The sequence below is a fragment of the Panulirus ornatus genome, chromosome 3 (assembly GCF_036320965.1).
Source record: "Panulirus ornatus isolate Po-2019 chromosome 3, ASM3632096v1, whole genome shotgun sequence".
NCBI classification, from domain to species: Eukaryota; Metazoa; Arthropoda; class Malacostraca; order Decapoda; family Palinuridae; genus Panulirus; species Panulirus ornatus.
This window is the reverse complement of record NC_092226.1, coordinates 62,525,141-62,547,983: the sequence shown is the minus strand read 5'-3', so window position 1 is coordinate 62,547,983 and position 22,843 is coordinate 62,525,141. Positions and strand designations below refer to the sequence as shown.

General features: G+C 42.0%; 1 protein-coding gene across 4 annotated transcripts in view; it reads left to right on the top strand.

Annotated features, from left to right (window-relative positions):
- The window catches only part of FIG4 (polyphosphoinositide phosphatase FIG4), a 322,728-nt gene that overhangs the window by 234,832 nt on the left and 65,053 nt on the right, over positions 1-22,843 (top strand). For all 4 annotated transcript variants that reach the window (XM_071687992.1, XM_071688012.1, XM_071688003.1 and 1 more), the window contains exon 16: positions 16,603-16,738. In XM_071687992.1, coding sequence (XP_071544093.1) covers positions 16,603-16,738 — 136 coding nt within the window. The remainder of the gene's footprint in view (positions 1-16,602; positions 16,739-22,843) is intronic.

Genomic DNA, 22,843 nt, shown 5'->3' with positions numbered 1-22,843 from the left:
TTTTGTGTGGTGGGATGGCAGTGGGAATGGATGAAGGCAGCAAGTATGAATATATACATGTGTATGCATATATATGTCTGTGTATGTACATGTTAGAATGTATACGTATGTATGTGTGCATGTATGGGTGTTTATTTTTGGACATGTGTATATGAGTGCTTGGGCCATTCTTCGTCTGTTTCCTTGCTCTGCCTCACTGATGTGGGAAACAGCGATTAAGTATGATAATGATAATAATAATTCTTTTTTTTTTTTTACTTTGTTGCTGTCTCCCGCGTTTGCGAGGTAGCGCAAGGAAACAGACGAAAGAAATGGCCCAACCCACCCCCATACACATGTATATACATACGTCCACACACGCAAATATACATACCTACACAGCTTTCCATGGTTTACCCCAGACGCTTCACATGCCCTGATTCAATCCACTGACAGCACGTCAACCCCGGTATACCACATCGATCCAATTCACTCGATTCCTTGCCCTCCTTTCACCCTCCTGCATGTTCAGGCCCCGATCACACAAAATCTTTTTCACTCCATCTTTCCACCACCAATTTGGTCTCCCACTTCTCCTCGTTCCCTCCACCTCCAACACATATATCCTCTTGGTCAATCTTTCCTCACTGATTCTCTCCATGTGCCCAAACCATTTCAAAACACCCTCTTCTGCTCTCTCAACCACGCTCTTTTTATTTCCACACATCTCTCTCACCCTTACATTACTTACTCGATCAAACCACCTCACACCACACATTGTCCTCAAACATCTCATTTCCAGCACATCCATCCTCCTGCGCACAACTCTATCCATAGCCCACGCCTCGCAACCATACAACATTGTTGGAACCACTATTCATTCAAACATACCCATTTTTGCTTTCCGAGATAATGTTCTCGACTTCCACACATTCTTCAAGGCTCCCAGAATTTTCGCCCCCTCCCCCACCCTATGATCCACTTCCGCTTCGATGGTTCCATCCGCTGCCAGATCCACTCCCAGATATCTAAAAAACTCTACTTCCTCCAGTTTTTCTCCATTCAAAATTACCTCCCAATTGACTTGACCCTCAACCCTACTGTACCTAATAACCTTGCTCTTATTCACATTTACTCTTAACTTTCTTCTTTCACACACTTTACCAAACTCAATCACCAGCTTGTGCAGTTTCTCACATGAATCAGCCACCAGCGCTGTATCATCAGCGAACAACAACTGACTCACTTCCCAAGCTCTCTCATCCCCAACAGACTTCATACTTGCCCCTCTTTCCAAAACTCTTGCATTCACCTCCCTAACAACCCCATCCATAAACAAATTAAACAACCATGGAGACATCACACACCCCTGCCGCAAACCTACATTCACTGAGAACCAATCACTTTCCTCTCTTCCTACACGTACACATGCCTTACATCCTCGATAAAAACTTTTCACTGCTTCTAACAACTTGCCTCCCACACCATATATTCTTAATACCTTCCACAGAGCATCTCTATCAATTCTATCATATGCCTTCTCCAGATCCATAAATGCTACATACAAATCCATTTGCTTTTCTAAGTATTTCTCACATACATTCTTCAAAGCAGACACCTGATCTACACATCCTCTACCACTTCTGAAACCACACTGCTCTTCCCCAATCTGATGCTCTGTACATGCCTTCACCCTCTCAATCAATACCCTCCCATATAATTTACCAGGAATACTCAACAATCTTATACCTCTGTAATTTGAGCACTCACTCTTATCCCCTTTGCCTTTGTACAATGGCACTATGCACGCATTCCGCCAATCCTCAGGCACCTCACCATGAGTCATACATACATTGAATAACCTTACCAACCAGTCAATAATACAGTCACCCCCTTTTTTAATAAATTCCACTGCAATACCATCCAAACCTGCTGCCTTGCCAGCTTTCATCTTCCGCAAAGCTTTTACTACCTCTTCTCTGTTTACCAAATCATTTTCCCTAACCCTCTCACTTTGCACACCACCTCGACCAAAACACCCTATATCTGCCACTCTGTCATCAAATACAATAATATTTATTCATTTATTTATTTTGCTTTGTCACTGTCTCCCGCATTAGCGAGGTAGTGTAAGGAAACAGACGAAGAATGGCCTAACCCACCCACATACACATGTATATACATACACGTCCACACACACAAATATACATACCTATATATCTCAACATATACATATATATATATAGATACACACAGACATATACATATATACACATACATAATTCATACTGTCTGCCTTTATTCATTCCCATTTTCACCCTGCCACACGATATAAAAACCCCCTCCTCCCTCATGTGTGCAAGGTAGCGCTAGAAAAAGACAACAAAGGCCACATTTGTTCACACTCAGTCTCTAGCTGTCATGTAATAATGCACTGAAACCACAGCTCCCTTTCCACATCCAGGCCCCACAGAACTTTCCATAGTTTACCCTAGATGCTTCACATGCCCTGGTTCAATCCAATGACAGCACATCAACCCCGATATACCACAACATTCCAATTCACTCTATTCCTGCATGTTCAGGCCCTGATCACTCAAAATCTTTCTCACTCCATCTTTCCACCTCCAGTTTGGTCTCCCACTTCTCATTCCCTCCACCTCTGAAACATACATTCTCTTGGTCAGTCTTTCCTCACTCATTCTCTCCATGTGACCAAACCATTTCAAAACACCCTCTTCTGCTTTCTCAACCACTCTCTATTTATTACCACACATCTCTCTTACCCTATTATTACTTACCCGATCAAACCACCTCACACCACATATTGTCCTCAAACATCTCATTTCCAGCACATCCACCATCCTCCGCACAACTTTATCTATAGCCCACGCCTCGCAACCATATAACATTGTTTGAACTACTGTTCCTTGAAACATACCCATTTTTGCTTTCCGAGATAATGTTCTCGACTTCCACACATTCTTCAACGCTCCCATAACTTTCGCCCCCTCCCCCACCCTGTGATTCACTTCCGCTTCCATGGTTTCATCCACTACCAAATCCACTCCCAGATATGTAAAACACTTCACTTCCTCCAGTTTTTCTCCATTCAAACTTACCTCCCAATTGACTTGTCCCTCAGCCCTACTGTACCTAATAACCTTGCTCTTATTCACATTTACTCTCAGCTTTCCTCTTTCACACACTTTACCAAACTCAGTCACCAGCTTCTGCAGTTTCTCACACGAATCAGCCACCAGCGCTGTATCATCGGTGAACAAAATCTGACTCACTTCCCAGGCTCTCTCATCCACAACAGACTTCATACTTGCTCCTCTTTCCAAAACTCTTGCATTCACCTCCCTAACAACCCCATCCATAAACAAATTAAACAACCATGGAGACATCACACACCCCTGCCGCAAACCTACATTCACTGAGAACCAATCACTTTCCTCTCTTCCTACATGTACGCATGCCTTACATCCTCGATAAAAACTTTTCACTGCTTCTAACAACTTGCCTCCCACACCATATATTCTTAATACCTTCCACAGAACATCTCTATCATATGCCTTCTCCAGATCCATAAATGCTACATATAAATCCATTTGCTTTTCTAAGTATTTCTCCCATACATTTTTCAAAGGCATATGATAGAGTTGATAGAGATGCTCTGTGGAAGGTATTAAGAATATATGGTGTGGGAGGCAAGTTGTTAGAAGCAGTGAAAAGTTTTTATCGAGGATGTAAGGCATGTGTACGTGTAGGAAGAGAGGAAAGTGATTGGTTCTCAGTGAATGTAGGTTTGCGGCAGGGGTGTGTGATGTCTCCATGGTTGTTTAATTTGTTTATGGATGGGGTTGTTAGGGAGGTGAATGCAAGAGTTTTGGAAAGAGGGGCAAGTATGAAGTCTGTTGGGGATGAGAGAGCTTGGGAAGTGAGTCAGTTGTTGTTCGCTGATGATACAGCGCTGGTGGCTGATTCATGTGAGAAACTGCAGAAGCTGGTGACTGAGTTTGGTAAAGTGTGTGAAAAAAGAAAGTTAAGAGTAAACGTGAATAAGAGCAAGGTTATTAGGTACAGTAGGGTTGAGGGTCAAGTCAATTGGGAGGTGAGTTTGAATGGAGAAAAACTGGAGGAAGTGAAGTGTTTTAGATATCTGGGAGTGGATCTGGCAGCGGATGGAACCATGGAAATGGAAGTGGATCATAGGGTGGGGGAGGGGGCGAAAATTCTGGGAGCCTTGAAGAATGTGTGGAAGTCGAGAACATTATCTTGGAAAGCAAAAATGGGTATGTTTGAAGGAATAGTGGTTCTAACAATGTTGTATGGTTGTGAGGCGTGGGCTATGGATAGAGTTGTGCACAGGAGGATGGATGTGCTGGAAATGAGATGTTTGAGGACAATGTGTGGTGTGAGGTGGTTTGATCGAGTAATTAACGTAAGGGTAAGAGAGATGTGTGGAAATAAAAAGAGCGTGGTTGAGAGAGCAGAAGAGGGTGTTTTGAAATGGTTTGGGCACATGGAGAGAATGAGTGAGGAAAGATTGACCAAGAGAATATATGTGTCGGAGGTGGAGGGAACGAGGAGAAGAGGGAGACCAAATTGGAGGTGGAAAGATGGAGTGAAAAAGATTTTGTGTGATTGGGGCCTGAACATGCAGGAGGGTGAAAGGAGGGCAAGGAATAGAGTGAATTGGAGCGATGTGGTATACCGGGGTTGACGTGCTGTCAGTGGATTGAATCAAGGCATGTGAAGCGTCTGGGTTAAACCATGGAAAGCTGTGTAGGTATGTATATTTGCGTGTGTGGACGTATGTATATACATGTGTATGGGGGTGGGTTGGGCCATTTCTTTCATCTGTTTCCTTGCGCTACCTCGCAAACGCGGGAGACAGCGACAAAGCAAAAAAAAAAAAAAAAAAAAAAATTTCAAAGCAAACACCTGATCCACACATCCTCTAACACTTCTGAAACCACACTGCTCTTCCCCAATCTGATGCTCTGTACATGCCTTCACCCTCTCAATCAACACCCTCCCATACAGTTTCCCAGGGAATACTCAACAAACTTATACCTCAGTAATTTGAGCACTCACTTTTATCCCCTTTGCCTTTGTACAATGGCACTGTGCAAGCATTCCACCAATCCTCAGGCACCTCACCATGAGTCACACATACAATAAATAGCCTTGCCAGCCAGTGAACAATACAGTCACCACCTTTTTTTATAAATTCCACTGCAGTACCATCCAAACCTGCTGCCTTGCCAGCTTTCATCTTCCGCAAAGCTTTTACTACCTCTTCTCTGTTTACTAGATCATTCCCCCCTAACCCTCTCACTTTGCACACCACCTCGACCAAAACACCCTATATCTGCCACTCTATCATCAAACACATTCAACAAACCTTCAAAATACTCACTCCATCTCCTTCTCACATCACCAATACTTGTGATCACCTCCCCATTAGCGCCCTTCACTGAAGTTCCCATTGATTCCCTTGTCTTATGCACTTTATTTACCTCCTCCCAAAACATCTTCTTATTCTCCCTAAAATTTAATGATACTCTCTCACCCCAACTCTCATTTGCCCTCTTTTTTGCCTCTTGCACCTTTCTCTTGACCTCCTGCCTCTTTCTTTTATACATCTCCCAGTCATTTGCATTCTTTCCCTGCAAAAATTGTCCAAATGCCTCTCTCTTCTCTTTCACTAACAATCTTACTTCTTCATTCCACCACTCTATCCTTTCTAATCTGCCCACCTCCCACGCTTCTTATGCCACAAGCATCTTTTGCACAAGCCATCACTGCTTCCCTAAAATTCCTCCCATTCCTCCCCCACTCCCCTTATGTCCTTTGTTCTCACCTTTTTCCATTCTGTACTCAGTCTCTCCTGGTACTTCTTTCACACAAGTCGCCTTCCCAAGCTCACTTACTCTTGCCACTCTCTTCACCCCAACATTCTCTCTTCTTTTCTGAAAACCTCTACAAATCTTCACCTTTGCCTCCACCAGATAATGATCAGACATCCCTCCAGTTGCACCTCTCAGCACATTAACATCCAAAAGTCTCTCTTTCGCATGCCTATCAGTTAACACGTAATTCAACAACACTCTCTGGCCATCTCTCCTACTTCCATACGTATACTTATGTATATCTCTCTTTTTAAACCTGGTATTCCCAATCACCAGTCCTTTTTTCAGCACATAAATCTACAAGCTCTTCACCATTTCCATTTACAACACTGCACACCCCATGTACACCAATTATTCCCTCACCTGCCACATTACTCACCTTTGCATTCAAATCACCCATCGCTATAACCCGGTCTCGTGCATCAAAACTCAGCTGCTCCCAAAACACTTGTCTTTCATGATCTTTCTTCTCATGTCCAGGTGCATATGCACCAATAATCACCCATCTCTCTCCATCCACTTTCAGTTTTACCCATATCAATCTAGAGTTTACTTTCTTACACTCTATCACATACTCCCACCACTCCTGTTTCAGGAGTATTTCTACTCCTTCCTTTGCTCTTGTCCTCTCACTAACCCCTGACTTTATATTCCTAAGACATTCCCAAACCACTCTTCCCCTTTACCCTTGAGCTTCATTTCACTCAGAGCCAAAACATCCAGATTCCTTTCCTCAAACATACTACTTATCTCTCCTTTTTTCTCATCTTGGTTACATCCACACACATTTAGATTCCCCAATCTGAGCCTTCAAGAGGATGAGCACTCCCCGCGTGACTCCTTCTTTTGTTTCCCCTTTTAGAAAGTTAGAATACAAGGAGGGGAGGGTTTCCAGCCCCTCCACTCCCGTCCCCTTTCGTCGCCTTCTACGACAGATGAGGAATGCGTGGGAAGTATTCTCTCTCCCCTATCCCCAGGGATAATAATGATAATAACAATAATGATAATGATAATGACAATAATAATAATAATAATCATAATAATAATACAGGTACACCACCGAATTTCCGGCAATGATGGTTCGGCACCTCCATTAGTCCAGACAGAATTACGTGAGGAACTCGAAATTACCATGGCAACCAGACTAGTTCGCTGGGCAGCCACAGATACTGCACTTATTCACATTCTTTACACTGCACATGTTGGTGGTGATGCTGCAATTTTATATATTCTTAGCTTCTTTTGCTTAGATTTAACCCTAGCTGTGGCTTCTAAGATATATGAGAGTGTCAGTCATGATGTCAAACGTAAACACCAGTCCATATCGATCCAAGATAAAGTAGAACTGTTGAAAAATATGGACCATGGTGTTTGGGTGTGTAAGCTGTGTGACATCTACAGTATTGGTTCATCAACTGTTTATGATATAAAGAAGCAAAGGGAGAAAATATTGAAATTCTTTGCAGACAGCGATTCCAAGAAGCAGATGACGATTAGAAAAACTAGAAAAGATGGTAAGAGTACTGAGCACTATTGAGTGATCATGGAATGGTTTCGAGAGTGCTGGAGTGGACTTGTCATGTAGCATGATAATGGACCAGGCTAAGTTGTTCCATAGAGAACTTAAATTACAATGTGAGCATGACTTTGGTGAAGGATGGCTTCAAAGATTCAAGAAGCATCATGGAATTTCCATGAATAAAGCATGCAGAGAAAAGCAGTCTGCAAACCAAGAAGGTGCTGCCGAGTATGTGGACGAATTTGTAAAACTCGTAGTTAACGAGCACCTCAGTCTTGAGCAGGTGTATAATGTAGACGAACCTGCATTATTCTGGCGATGCACACCTAGGAAAACTCTAACAACAGAAGACAAAGAAGACCCCACAGGATTCAAACAATCTGAGGGCAGACTTACCATCTTAGGGTGCTCAAACATTTCATATTTGTTTAATCTAAATTTCTAGCAGTCCATAGTGTACTTTAGACACATGGGAGATGTATGATTTGCGAGTTAGAAGTGTGTTGAATTATTATTCCGTGACCACAGTTGGTCCGGCAAAATGGTTAATTCAGCAAGGCTTTATAATCAAGAGTGCCAGAAAATTGGTGGTGTACCTATAAATATGATAATAATGATAATGATAATTTTTTTTTTTTGTCGCTGTCTCCCGCGTTTGCGAGGTAGCGCAAGGAAACAGACGAAAGAAATGGCCCAACCCACCCCCATACACATGTATATACATACGTCCACACATGCAAATATACATACCTACACAGCTTTCCATGGTTTACCCCAGACGCTTCACATCCCCTGATTCAATCCACTGACAGCATGTCAACCCCGGTATACCACATCGATCCAATTCACTCTATTCCTTGCCCTCCCTTCACACTCCTGCATGTTCAGGCCCCGATCACACAAAATCTTTTTCACTCCATCCCTCCACCTCCAATCCGGTCTCCCACCTCTCCTCGCTCCCTCCACCTCCGACACACTCATCCTCTTGGTCAATCTTTCCTCACTCACTCCATGTGCCCAAACCACTTCAAAACACCCTCTTTTGCTCTCTCAACCACACTCTTTTTATTTCCACACATCTCTCTCACCCTTACGTTACTTACTCGATCAAACCACCTCACACCACACATTGTCCTCAAACATCTCATTTCCAGCACATCCATCCTCATGCGCACAACTCTATCCATAGCCCACGCCTCGCAACCATGCAACATTGTTGGAACCACTATTCCTTCAAACATACCCATTTTTGCTTTCCGAGATAATGTTCTCGACTTCCACACATCCTTCAAGGAAGTCAAGAACATTATGATAATATAATAATATAATAATAATAATAATAATAATAATAATAATAATAATAATAATAATAATAATCATCCTGGGGATAAGGGAGAAAGAATACTTTCCACGCATTCCTCACGTGTCGTAGAGGCGACTAAAGGGGACGGGAGCGGGGGGGCTGGAAACCCTCCCCTCCTTGTACTTTAACTTTCTAAAAGGGGAAACAGAAGAAGGAGTCACACGGGGAGTGCTCACCCTCCTCAAAGGCTCAGATTGGGGTGTCTAAATGTGTGTGGATGTAATCAAGATGAGAAAAGAGGAGAGATAGGTAGTATGTTTGAGGAAAGGAACCTGGATGTTTTGGCTCTGAGTGAAATGAAGCTCAAGGGTAAAGGGGAAGAGTGGTTTGGGAATGTCTTGGGAGTAAAGCCAGGGGTTAGTGAGAGGACAAGAGCAAGGGAGAGAGTAGCACTACTCCTGAAACAGTAGTGGTGGGAGTATGTGATAGAGTGTAAGAAAGTAAACTCTAGATTGATATGGGTAAAACTGAAAGTGGATGGAGAGAGATGGGTGATTATTGGTGCATATGCACTTGGGTATGAAAAAAAAAATCATGAGAGGCAAGTGTTATGGGAGCAGCTGAGTGAGTGTGTTAGTGGTTTTGATGCACAAGACCGGGTTATAGTGATGGGTGATTAGAATGCAAAGATGAGTTATGTGGCAGTTGAGGGAATTATTGGTGTCCATGGGGTGTGCAGTGTTGTAAATGGAAATGGTGAAGAGCTTGTAGATTTATGTGCTGAAAAACGACTGGTGATTGGAAATACCTGGTTTAAAAAGAAAGATATACATAAGTGTATGTATGTAAGTAGGAGAGATGGCCAGGGAGCATTATTGAATTACGTGTTAATTGATAGGCGCGCGAAAGAGAGACTTTTGGATGTTAATGTGCTGAGAGGTGCAACTGGAGGGATGTCTGATCATTATCTTGTGGAGGCGAAGGTAAAGATTTGTAGAGGTTTTCAGAAAAGAAGAGAGAATGTTGGGGTGAAGAGAGTGGTGAGAGTAAGTGAGCTTGGGAAGGAGACTTGTGTGAGGAAGTACCAGGAGAGACTAAGTACAGAATGGAAAAAAGTGAAAACAAAGGACGTAAGGGGAGTGGGGGAGGGATGGGATGTATTTAGGGAAGCAGTGATGGCTTGTGCAAAAGATGCTTGTGGCATAAGAAGCGTGGGAGGTGGGCAGATTAGAAAGGGTAGTGAGTGGTGGGATGAAGAAGTAAGACTATTAGTGAAAGAGAAGAGAGAGGCATTTGGACGATTTTTGCAGGGAAGTAATGCAAATGAGTGGGAGATGTATAAAAGAAAGAGGCAGGAGGCCAAGAGAAAGGTGCAAGAGGCAAAAAAGAGGACAAATGAGAGTTGGGGTGAGAGAGTATCATTAAATTTTAGGGAGAATAAAAAGATGTTTTGGAAGGAGGTAAATAAAGTGCATAAGACAAGGGAATCAATGGGAACTTCAGTGAAAGGGGCTAATGGGGAGGTGATAACAAGTATTGGTGATGTGAGAAGGAGATGGAGTGAGTATTTTGAAGGTTTGTTGAATGTGTTTGATGATAGAGTGGCAGATATAGGGTGTTTTGGTCAAGGTGGTGTGCAAAGTGAGAGGGTTAGGGAGAGTGATTTGGTAAACAGAGAAGAGGTAGTAAAAGCTTTGCAGAAGATGAAAGCCGGCAAGGCAACGGGTTTGGATGGTATTGCAGTGGAATTTCTTAAAAAAGGGGGTGACTGTATTGTTGAACAACTGGTTGGTAATGTTATGTAATGTATGTATGACTCATGGTGAGGTGCCTGAGGATTGGCAGAATGCTTGCATAGTGCCATTGTACAAAGGAAAGGGGATAAGAGTGAGTGCTCAAATTACAGAGGTATAAGTTTGTTGAGTATTCCTGGTAAATTATATGCGAGGGTATTGATTGAGAGGGTGAAGGCATGTACAGAGCATCAGATTGGGGAAGAGCAGTGTGGTTTCAGAAGTGGTAGAGGATGTTAGGATCAGGTGTTTGCTTTGAAGAATGTATGTGAGAAATACTTAGGAAAGCAAATGGATTTGTATGTGGCATTTATTAATCTGGAGAAGGCATATGATAGAGGTGATAGAGATGCTCTGTGGAAGGTATTAAGAGTATATGGTGTGGGAGGCAAGTTGTCAGAAGCAGTGAAAAGTTTTTATCGAGGATGTAAGGCGTGTGTACGTGTAGGAAGAGAGGAAAGTGATTGGTTCTCAGTGAATGTTGGTTTGCAGCAGGGGGTATGTGATATCTCCATGGTTGTTTAATTTGTTTATGGATGGGGTTGTTAGGGAGGTGAATGCAAGAGTTTTGGAAAGAGGGGCAAGTATGCAGTCTGTTGTGGATGAGAGAGCATGGGAAGTGAGTCAGTTGTTGTTCGCTGATGATACAGCACTGGTGGCTGATTTGTGTGAGAAACTGCAGAAGCTGGTGACTGAGTTTGGTAAAGTGTGTGAAAGAAGAAAGCTGAGAGTAAATGTGAATAAGAGCAAGGTTATTAGGTACATTAGGGTTAAGGGACAAGTCAATTGGGAGGTGAGTTTGAATGGAGAAAAACTGGAGGAAGTGAAGTGTTTTAGATATCTGGGAATGGATTTGGCAGCGGATGGAACCATGGAAGCGGAAGTGAATCATAGGGTGGGGGAGGGGGTGAAAGGTCTGGGAGTATTGAAGAATGTGTGGAAGTCGAGAACATTATCTCGGAAAGCAAAAATGGGTATGTTTAAAGGAATAGTGGTTCCAACAATGTTATATGGTTGTGAGGCGTGGGCTATAGATAGAGTTGTATGGAGGAGGATGGATGTGCTGGAAATGAGATGTTTGAGGACACTTTGTGGTGTGAGGTGGTTTGATCGAGTAAGTAATGTAAGGGTAAGAGAGAGAGATGTGTGGTAATAAAAAGAGTGTGGTTGAGAGAGCAGAAGAGGGTGTTTTGAAATGGTATGGTCACATGGAGAGAATGAGCAAGGAAAGATTGACCAAGAGGATATGTGTGTCAGGGGTGGAGGGAACGAGGAGAATTGGGAGACCCAATTGGAAATGGAAAGATGGAGTGAAAAAGATTTTGAGTGATCAGGGCTTGAACATGCAGGAGGGTTAAAGGCATGCAAGGAATAGAGTGAATTGGAACGATGTGGTATACCGGGGTCAGTGTGCTGTCAATGGATTGAACCAAGGCATGTGAAGCATCTGGGGTAAACCATGGAAAGTTCTGTTGGGCCTGGATGTGGAAAGGGAGCTGTGGTTTCGGTGCATTATTACATGACAGCTAGAGACTGAGTGTGAACGAATGAGGCCTTTGTTGTCTTTTCCTAGCGCTACCTCGCACACATGAGGGGGAGGGGGATGTTATTCCATGTGTGGCGAGGTGGCGATGGGAATGAATAAAGGCAGACATTGTGAATTGTGTGCATGTGTATATATGTATATGTCTGTGTGTGTATATATATGTGTACATTGAGATGTATGGGTATGTATATTTGCGTGTGTGGACGTGTATGTACATACATGTGTATGGGGGTGGGTTGGGCCATTTCTTTCGTCTGTTTCCTTGCACTACCTCACAAACGCGGGAGACAGCGACAAAGCAAAATAGATATAGATAAATTAATATTGATAATAATAATAATATATGGTGTGGGAGGCAAGTTGTTAGAAGCAGTGAAAAGTTTTTATCGAGGATGTAAGGCATGTGTACGTGTAGGAAGAGAGGAAAGTGATTGGTTCTCAGTGAATGTAGGTTTGCGGCAGGGGTGTGTGATGTCTCCATGGTTGTTTAATTTGTTTATGGATGGGGTTGTTAGGGAGGTAAATGCAAGAGTCCTGGAAAGAGGGGCAAGTATGAAGTCTGTTGGGGATGAGAGAGCTTGGGAAGTGAGTCAGTTGTTGTTCGCTGATGATACAGCGCTGGTGGCTGATTCATGTGAGAAACTGCAGAAGCTGGTGACTGAGTTTGGTAAAGTGTGTGGAAGAAGAAAGTTAAGAGTAAATGTGAATAAGAGCAAGGTTATTAGGTACAGTAGGGTTGAGGGTCAAGTCAATTGGGAGGTGAGTTTGAATGGAGAAAAACTGGAGGAAGTGAGGTGTTTTAGATATCTGGGAGTGGATCTGTCAGCGGATGGAACCATGGAAGCGGAAGTGGATCATAGGGTGGGGGAGGGGGCGAAAATTTTGGGAGCCTTGAAAAATGTGTGGAAGTCGAGAACAGTATCTCGGAAAGCAAAAATGGGTATGTTTGAAGGAATAGTGGTTCCAACAATGTTGTATGGTTGCGAGGCGTGGGCTATGGATAGAGTTGTGCGCAGGAGGATGGATGTGCTGGAAATGAGATGTTTGAGGACAATGTGTGGTGTGAGGTGGTTTGATCGAGTAAGTAACGTAAGGGTAAGAGAGATGTGTGGAAATAAAAAGAGCGTGGTTGAGAGAGCAGAAGAGGGTGTTTTGAAATGGTTTGGTCACATGGAGAGAATGAGTGAGGAAAGATTGACCAAGAGGATATATGTGTCGGAGGTGGAGGGAACGAGGAGAAGAGGGAGACCAAATTGGAGGTGGAAAGATGGAGTGAAAAAGATTTTGTGTGATCGGGGCCTGAACATGCAGGAGGGTGTAAGGAGGGCAAGGAATAGAGTGAATTGGAGCGATGTGGTATACAGGGGTTGACGTGCTGTCAGTGGAGTGAATCAGGGCATGTGAAGCGTCTGGGGTAAACCATGGAAAGGTGTGTAGGTATGTATATTTGCGTGTGTGGACGTGTGTATGTACATGTGTATGGGGGGGGGGTTGGGCCATTTCTTTCGTCTGTTTCCTTGCGCTACCTCGCAAACGCGGGAGACAGCGACAAAGTATAAAAAAAAAAAAAAAAAAAAAAAAAAAAAAATAATAATAATAATGATAATAATAATAAAATTCATATTCCTCTGTACTACACAAATATGTACATCCTGTTCAGACAGCTGGTATTTCCACCAAAATCTAGTGTCATATGCCACAATCCCAGTCTAACAACCAAAATTATGTTTCGTATAGATAAGCCATTAAGAAATGAGCTTTACTACATGTGTCAGCATCCACCATAGGTCAAAAAGGTGGAATGGTAGGTTAGGAAATAAGGTTTGATGTACGTTTTTAAAACCTTCCCCTGTAGGATTAACATTTATCGTAGAAATTGCATGATGAAATTCAGATCCTAGTGGTAGATCTTAGGTAGCCTTGAGAGAGGCCATTCTCTGTATTGAGAACAGCATTTATGATATATGGAGACATTTTTCATTTGTGCTAATCTATTAGACTGAACCCCCCCTCCCCTTCCCTTATCCATTACTGTCTACTGTCCTCAATAATAAGCTTGAAAGAGTGGTAGTAACAGGTATGTAGGTCTGGTTCAAGGTGGCAACACATGCAATGTGAAATTGTTTGCATGTTGATTATGTATTGTGTGACTGACTTATGGAATGAAGAAAAAAATAAAGGGGTGTATAAGAGATGTGGTATTGCAGGGAATGCAAAGGGAATGCATTATGGAGAGGTACAGTGGGTGAGATGTAATACTTTGAGGTGGTTTCATCATGTAGAAAGAATGCAAGATGGGGAGTTTACAAGGAGAGTGTATCTTAGTATAATCAAAGGGTTGAAGTGAAAAGAAGACCACCTGTGATATGGTGAAACAGAGTAGAAGAGTACTTGAGGGAGAAAAATGGTGAAAGAAAGTGTAGAACAGTTTATGTGAGAGACACATAAGGACAGGAATAAGTGGAGACTTATTTGCTGTGGCACCCCCTTGATGGGAGTAACCAGAGGGAACAGGCATCAGAGCTATAAATAGATAGATGGTGTCTTAAAGGTTTGGTTATAAATCACAAAAAAGGGTATGTAGATGGTTTGATCAGCAATACTTTAAGGGAAAAGTGTGAAGGTAAGAGAAGGGCATGACAGTCATAAAATACTGCACAACATATGTGATTATCAAAGCATATGAAGATGTTTTTCTGCAGGCGTAAAATGCTAGTTGTTAATCTTAGAATGTCCATTTTAATTGTATTTGCTTTTTTGCAAGTATGAGATAATATCAGGGGCATTTGGTATTGTTAGGTTGAGTGTCTAAATGAAACACTACAACTTACCAAATGGCTCTTATGATTATGAGCTACTTATTATAGTTGACAATATTCTTCCACAAGAAATGTAATACCTAGCTGTAACAATTATGATCAGTCTTTCGTTTCAGAGGCCATATTTTGTAAGTTATTTGGGCTTCAGATCCATCAACTACCAGGGTTGTTAAAGCCTTCAACGGCTCGTCAAACAATCTTGAACCCCTTACGGTGCCAAAAATAATTGTGAACTATACATCTTCCTATTGCTTGTATGGCCACTTTTATGCAGATAAATCACAAAAGAACATGTGATTCATGAATATGCCAGTATCCACAAGGAAGATGAAACAAGAAGAATTGAGTGCTTTTATATTCATTATATCTGTATTCCTGAACATGGGAAATACCATGGCCACTTTGATGTGAAGAGATGATATCACAGCCAAAATTTTGTTCCCCTTTTCTTATGATGATATGTAAAAATGGATACTTGATTAATATAAGCATAAATCTTGAAGCAGTTGGTGCTCTACCTATCTATATCTTAGATGCCTGTTCCAACTGGAACTCCCTCAAAGGGGTGGCCATGGCAACAGGGTCTCCATAACTAAAGAACTCCAGTGCTGCTTCTTAGCCTTTATTGCCTCACCTTTAACAGGCCACTGGCAGAGGGCAAGTCTAGCAAAGTGGTTGCAGAGGCTCATATATAAAGTATTCATCTACTGGTATTTCAGAGGTCTGTTGAAAGGTGGAATATAAAGGTTCATGTTAGAATTATGATTATCTGCCTCAAAATTTTCCAATAAATGAAATGCAAATATAATGCTGTTTCATCAGCAGGGTTCATGTACATTCTTTCAGCACTGTCACTTCCTGTTTTCATGGGCACTAGTAAACATCTAGACCAAAATCCTTCATCTGTAACCTACATTGGTGCTTGGCTGAAAATATTGCAACAGAAATCTGTTTCAATGGTTTTCACTTTTCCCATGATACAGATGTGAAAAGGATTTTTCTCTATTTTTTAAGCTTCATTCATGGACAAAAGTTCACATGTAGGATTGGCCTTAATTGAAGTATAAAGAGATTAATGAGAGGGAAAAAAAAGAGATTAGGAAAAGTACTTAGGAATTCTTGGGGAAGTCTTTTAAAAAGTGGCAGTTCATAGTTATTAGGAAAGACATGAGAGGATAGAGAGTTTCAAAGCTTCAAGGTGTAGGGAAAGAAACTTATCAAAACAGCAAGTGATTGAGTTGCCAATGGCCACACAGTTATCATGTGATGCAGCAGTTTGTCAAGTGTTGTGTGGTCAAACTAGTGGTAGGGGCACACAAGCAGCCAGATATTGGGAGCTAAAAACCAGAATGATACCCATAGAAGAAGGAAAGTGAACCAACACTGTGACTCAGGGCAAGAGGGTCAAGTTTTCAAGTTGGCCTCAAAAAGTTGATAAGTTGGATTGTTTTTGACTTTGTCAAGTAAGGATCCAAGCTAGAGCCACCCAAGGTGTGAGATCAAAACTCCATACAAGGACAGATCACTCTTTGTATAAACAGAGCAACTGATTAGAAGAAAAGAAATTTCACCTTATATAAACAGGATTCCCACTTTCCTAAAGGCAGACTTAGCTATTTCTGTAATGTGGGGTTTGCTTACTGTATGTTTTAGTTTTACTAATGAAATATTGCTATTTTCATAATCTGTCATATCATAATGAGAATCCATTTTAATTTCTAGATACTGAGAAGCAGAATGCAATTAATTTGTTCTTGGGTGTGTACATTCCTAGTGAAGCATTACATCCTATATGGGAGTTACCCTCAGATTATCTCCTGCACCACTCTCTCACAAGAGGGGTTCGTCCATGTCACAGGTACTGTATAATTACTTGTGTACTTCTATTTATGTTTCAGTACTAAATCGATATTAATACAGATACGTGTGAGATGGAGTGGAGTGGACCGCTGATTCCATATTGCCTTTTCTTGTTGTCCTGATATACAGATCTTCCCTTCAGTTTACTGTTTTGTCCTTTGAATAAGTATGGGTAGTGGTAGATATCCTCACAGTATTTCCCATCATCCTTAGCATATGAAGAAAATTTCTCTCTCTCTCTCTCTCTCTCTCTCTCTCTCTCTCTCTCTCTCTCTCTCTCTCTCTCTCTCTCTCTCTCTCTCTCTCTCTCTCTCTCTCTCTCTCTCTCTCTCTCTCTCTCTCTCTCTCTCTCTCTCTCTCTCTCTCTCTCTCTCTCTCTCTCTCTCTCTCTCTCTCTCTCTCTCTCTCTCTCTCTCTCTCTCTCTCTCTCTCTCTCTCTCTCTCTCTCTCTCTCTCTCTCTCTCTCTCTCTCTCTCTCTCTCTCTCTCTCTCTCTCTCTCTCTCTCCTCTCTCTCTCTCTCTCTCTCTCTCTCTCTCTCTCTCTCTCTCTCTCTCTCTCTCTCTCTCTCTCTCTCTCTCTCTCTCTCTCTCTCTCTCTCTCTCTCTCTCTCTCTCTCTCTCTCTCTCTCTCTCTCTCTCTCTCTCTCTCTCTCTCTCTCTCTCTCTCTCTCTCTCTCTCTCTCTCTCTCTCTCTCTCTCTCTCTCTCTCTCTCTCTCTCTCTCTCTCTCTCTCTCTCTCTCTCTCTCTCTCTCTCTCTCTCTCTCTCTCTCTCTCTCTCTCTCTCTCTCTCTCTCTCTCTCTCTCTCTCTCTCTCTCTCTCTCTCTCTCTCTCTCTCATAACCATGCTCTCACTTGTCTTATTTTAATCATCCACCACTTATTTTATAAATATATCTTTGCATTTTTTTAAAGTTACTTGGTGTATCCCTGCATTGTATCTGACAGTGGCCTGTTTTAAAAACAAAGTTTGTGATCAGGTCACCTCTCACCATTCTCTCTCCTTAATTTGGCAGATTTAAAGCCTTTTCCCACAACTCAGATCTCATGTTTATATTACAGTCTTTGTTGCCATCATATTTCTAGTAGGTCTTTGTTTTTCTGTAGGTGCAGTGACGAAACTTGAGAAGCATATCCCAGTTTTGGCCTCATGTAGGCTATGAACAGCTTGCTAAATATCTCCTTATCCATAAACTTGAAAGTTATTCTGATAGTTTTCAGCAGACAATTGGTCTCCTTAATTATTCTCCTAATATAGGATTTTAGTGGCAGATTAGATATATTGACTCCCAAGTCCTTCTCACTCAGGGAATGTTTCACTTTGTCCCATCCTTATTACTTTACATTTCCTTGAGTTGAATTTCATTGACCATGTATTAGACCAACTATGAAGGTGCAAGATGTGCATGGAAGAAAAGGAATTGGAGTGATGTGGGATATAGATGGCAACATCCTGTCAGTGGACTGAACCAGGGTGTGTAGAGCAGTCAGGGGAAACTGCAGAAAGGTCAATAAGGTTCAGCTGAGGACTGGGGCTCCTGTTTAGGTCTTTGTGTTTCTTTAGGTGCATTGACCAAACTTGAGGAGCATATCCTAGTTTTGGCCTCATGTAGGCTATGAACAGCTTGCTAAAGATCTCTTGAGCCATATACTTAAAAGTTATTCCGATATTTTTCAGCAGACAATTTGTCCCCTTAAATCTTCTAATATGGGATTTTAGTGGTAGATTAGAGATATTGACTCCCAAGCCCTTCTCCCTCTGGGAATCTTGAAGCTTATTTCCTACTAGATAACAATTATATCATTTTTTCACTTTGACTCATCTTTATTACTTTACATTTTCTTGGGTTGAATTTCATCAGCCATGTATTAGACCAACAACGAAGTTTGATTAGGTCCCCTTGTAAGTTGATGCAATCCCCCTTGCAGCTCCCTTCTCTCATGTCCTTTGCATCATCAGTAAACCTATTCACAAAGGAGTCCAAACCTTCAGACAAGTCAGTTATAGGGACCTCTTGATTTATGCATGTTTGATTTTCATAATTTTTAGAATAACGCACATGGTCTGTTTACACCTTTTTTTTTTTTTTTTATGTGGGCATATGTATGAAATAACAAAATCATCTTTAAGCTGCTAATACTGTAGTGTGCTGTTTCCAGAACCTTATGAGAAGTGTGCACAAATGTGGCATGAGTATACAGCTTCCCACCCTGCAGTCTTCACTGCGTAGATACAGTCTATAGTCAAGGAGTGCTACAGTATTTTGTGCTGCATTATATGTGTACTGCACATGTTTTTTCCCTTTCCCCTTCTCATGTTACCAGTGGTGCTAAGAAGTTTAAGGACATCATCACTGAGATTAAGATGGATGTGCTCAGATGTTATGAGAGAGGTGAACAAACATATGATATTAAACATGCCCTTGAACTTAGTGAATCTGTTTTATGGAGTATTCGTGATAGAGCATTGAAGATCAAGGAGAGTGCCAAGAGTGGAACATTAATCGGAGCATCTAAGACCTCATATTCTCAAAGTTCAGTGATGGAGAGAATGGAACGAATGATGAGCACATGGCTCAAGCTTCAAACTTATGAAAATGTTAACATTACCATGCTTGAGATATAAGCAAAAGCCTGGAGCATATGTGATGACAGCAACAGAAGAATCAACAAAGACATCTTAAGCAAATTCTGGTTGGTTCATGAATTTTCAGAAACATTACAAGTACCAAATCAAAATGACTAGAGATGCATCTGCCATTGTCATTGCTGCTGAAAATTCGCTGGAAACTCTCAAGACCATTAGCAAGGAAGGCGCTTATTCTCCTGAGCAGATTTTTGATGGGGACAAAAGTGGATTATTTTGGAGGAGAATGCCTTTGATAATGTACATTTCCCGTTAAAAGAAGACTGCATTGTTAATCAAAGCTGCCAAGGATTGCCTCACTTTGCTTGCAGGAAGCAATGCTGCAGATGATTGCAAGCTTAAACCTTTAATGGTCTACCATTTGGAAAATGCCAAGGCTCTTTAGGGATACATGAAGCAATGTTTGCCTATCTCATACTATTCTGATTCAAAGGGGTGGATAACAGTCAAAGTTTGCAATTATTTTGCTGCATAGCTCCATGTAGAGCTAAAGGAGTACTGTTTCAGGATTCTCATTCGATAATGTCCCTGGCCTTCCACCTTCAGTATAGAAGACCTTGTGAAAATCATCAGACTTTTTTTCACCCAACATTATATCTTTGATCCAGCCAGTGGACCGGGGGGTGATATCTCTTTTCAAGGCTTACTATATAGGGAGAACACTTAGGAAGCTCATACAAGCTATGGAGAAACCAGATGACTATGAAGGAATTCTGGAAGTCTTTCTTCATCAGGGATGCCATTATGATCACCCATGAGGCTTGGAAGGAATTCACCAGTGTTTGTTTGAACAGAGCGTGATGGAGGCTTTGCCATCAGTTTGTTCATGGATTCCAGGGTTTTAATGTTGACACTAACATATCGAGAACGCTTGCGCACTTTGTGGAAGTGGCAAAAAAGTCTCCTTTGATTAGGTTGAGAAAGGTGATGTGGAGGAGTTGCTGCAATAACATTAGGAAAAGCTTACGAATGAAGATGTCATTTTGTTGGAGAAGGAACTACTAGAAGGTGCTAGCAGAAGGGAAGGTTGACCTATAAACAGAATGCAATTCAGAGGTGGCCTGAAATGTCTTAGCAGACATCAGGTGGTATAAAGAAATCCTCCATCAGAAGACAATGAAAGCTAAACATATAACTCTAGATTTCATTTTGAAAAAAAGTGACACTCATAAGGAGGACCATCCGTCACCTTGTAGCAACATAATAGCTGAACCCACTTGACCATCACAACCATCTTTGCCATCTACATCATATGACCCAGATGACCCACTTCCCCAGTAACTCCTTCCCTCACCTCCTCTCTCTCCATCAACATCAGCAAGCAGTTTAGGGACAGCAGTAAACATATTGGAACAGAGTATGGTATTTTTCTGCGTTTATGTACTAGTATGTGCAATATGATATTTCATGTCTTGTTACATGTTCTGGAAGGAGGTAAATGAAGTGTGTAAGACAAGGGAACAAATGGGAACTTCAGTGAAGGGGGCTAATGGGGAGGTGATAACAAGTAGTGGTGATGTGAGATGGAGTGAGTATTTTGAAGGTTTGTTGAATGCGTTTGATGATAGAGTGGCAGATATAGGGTGTTTTGGTCGAGGTGGTGTGCAAAGTGAGAGGGTTAGGGAAAATGATTTGGTAAACAGAGAAGAGGTAGTGAAAGCTTTGTGGAAGATGAAAGCTGGCAAGGCAGCAGGTTTGGATGGTATTGCAGTGGAATTTATTGAAAAAGAGGGTGACTGTATTGTTGACTGGTTGGTAAGGTTATTTAATTTATGTATGACTCATGGTGAGGTGCCTGAGGATTGGTGGAATGCGTGCATAGTGCCATTGTACAAAGGCAAAGGGGATAAGAGTGAGTGCTCAAATTACAGAGGGATAAGTTTGTTGAGTATTCCTGGTAATTTATATGGGAGGGTATTGATTAAGAGGGTGAAGGCATGTACAGAGCATCAGATTGGGGAAGAGCAGTGTGGTTTCAGAAGTGGTAGAGGATGTGTGGATCAAGTGTTTGCTTTGAAGGATGTATGTGAGAAATACTTAGAAAAGCAAATGGATTTGTATGTAGCATTTATGGACCTGGAGAAGGCATATGATAGAGTTGATAGAGATGCTCTGTGGAAGGTACTAAGAATATATGGTGTGGCAGGCAAGTTGTTAGAAGCAGTGAAAAGTTATTATCGAGGATGTAAGGCATGTGTACGTGTAGGAAGAGAGGAAAGTGATTGGTTCTCAGTGAATGTAGGTTTGCGGCAGGGGTGTGTGATGTCTCCATGGTTGTTTAATTTGTTTATGGATGGGGTTGTTAGGGAGGTGAATGCAAGAGTTTTGGAAAGAGGGGCAAGTATGAAGTCTGTTGTGGATGAGAGGGCTTGGGAAGTGAGTCAGTTGTTGTTCGCTGATGATACAGCACTGGTGGCTGATTCATGTGAGAAACTGCAGAAGCTGGTGACTGAGTTTGGTAAAGTGTGTGAAAGAAGAAAGTTAAGAGTAAATGTGAATAAGAGCAAGGTTATTGGGTGCAGTAGGGTTGAGGGTCAAGTCAATTGGGAGGTAAGTTTGAATGGAGAAAAACTGGAGGAAGTAAAGTGTTTTAGATATCTGGGAGTGGATCTGGCAGCGGATGGAACCATGGAAGCAGAAGTGAATCATAGGGTGGGGGAGGGGGCAAAAATCCTGGGAGCCTTGAAGAATGTGTGGAAGTCGAGAACATTATCTCGGAAAGCAAAAATGGGTATGTTTGAAGGAATAGTGGTTCCAACAATGTTGTATGGTTGCGAGGCGTGGGCTATGGATAGAGTTGTGCGCAGGAGGGTGGATGTGCTGGAAATGAGATGTTTGAGGACAATATGTGGTGTGAAGTGGTTTGATCAAGTATGTAATGTAAGGGTAAGAGAGATGTGTGGAAATAAAAAGAGCGTGGTTGAGAGAGCAGAAGAGGGTGTTTTGAAATGGTTTGGGCACATGGAGAGAATGAGTGAGGAAAGATTGACCAAGAGGATAAATGTGTCGGAGGTGGAGGGAACGAGGAGAAGTGGGAGACCAAATTGGAGGTGGAAAGATGGAGTGAAAAAGATTTTGAGTGATCGGGGCCTGAACATGCAGGAGGGTTAAAGGCGGGCAAGGAATAGAGTGAATTGGATCGATGTGGTATACCGGGGTAGACGTGCTGTCAATGGATTGAACCAGGGCATGTGAAGCGTCTGGGGTAAACCATGGAAAGTTCTGTGGGGCCTGGATGTGGAAAGGGAGCTGTGGTTTCGGTGCATTATTACATGACAGCTAGAGACTGAGTGTGAACGAATGGGGCCTTTGTTGTCTTTTCCTAGCGCTACCTCGCACACATGAGGGGGGAGGGGGATGTTATTCCATGCGTGGCGAGGTGGCAATGGGAATGAATAAAGGCAGACAGTGTGAATTGTGTGCATGTGTATATATGTATGTGTCTGTGTGTGTATATA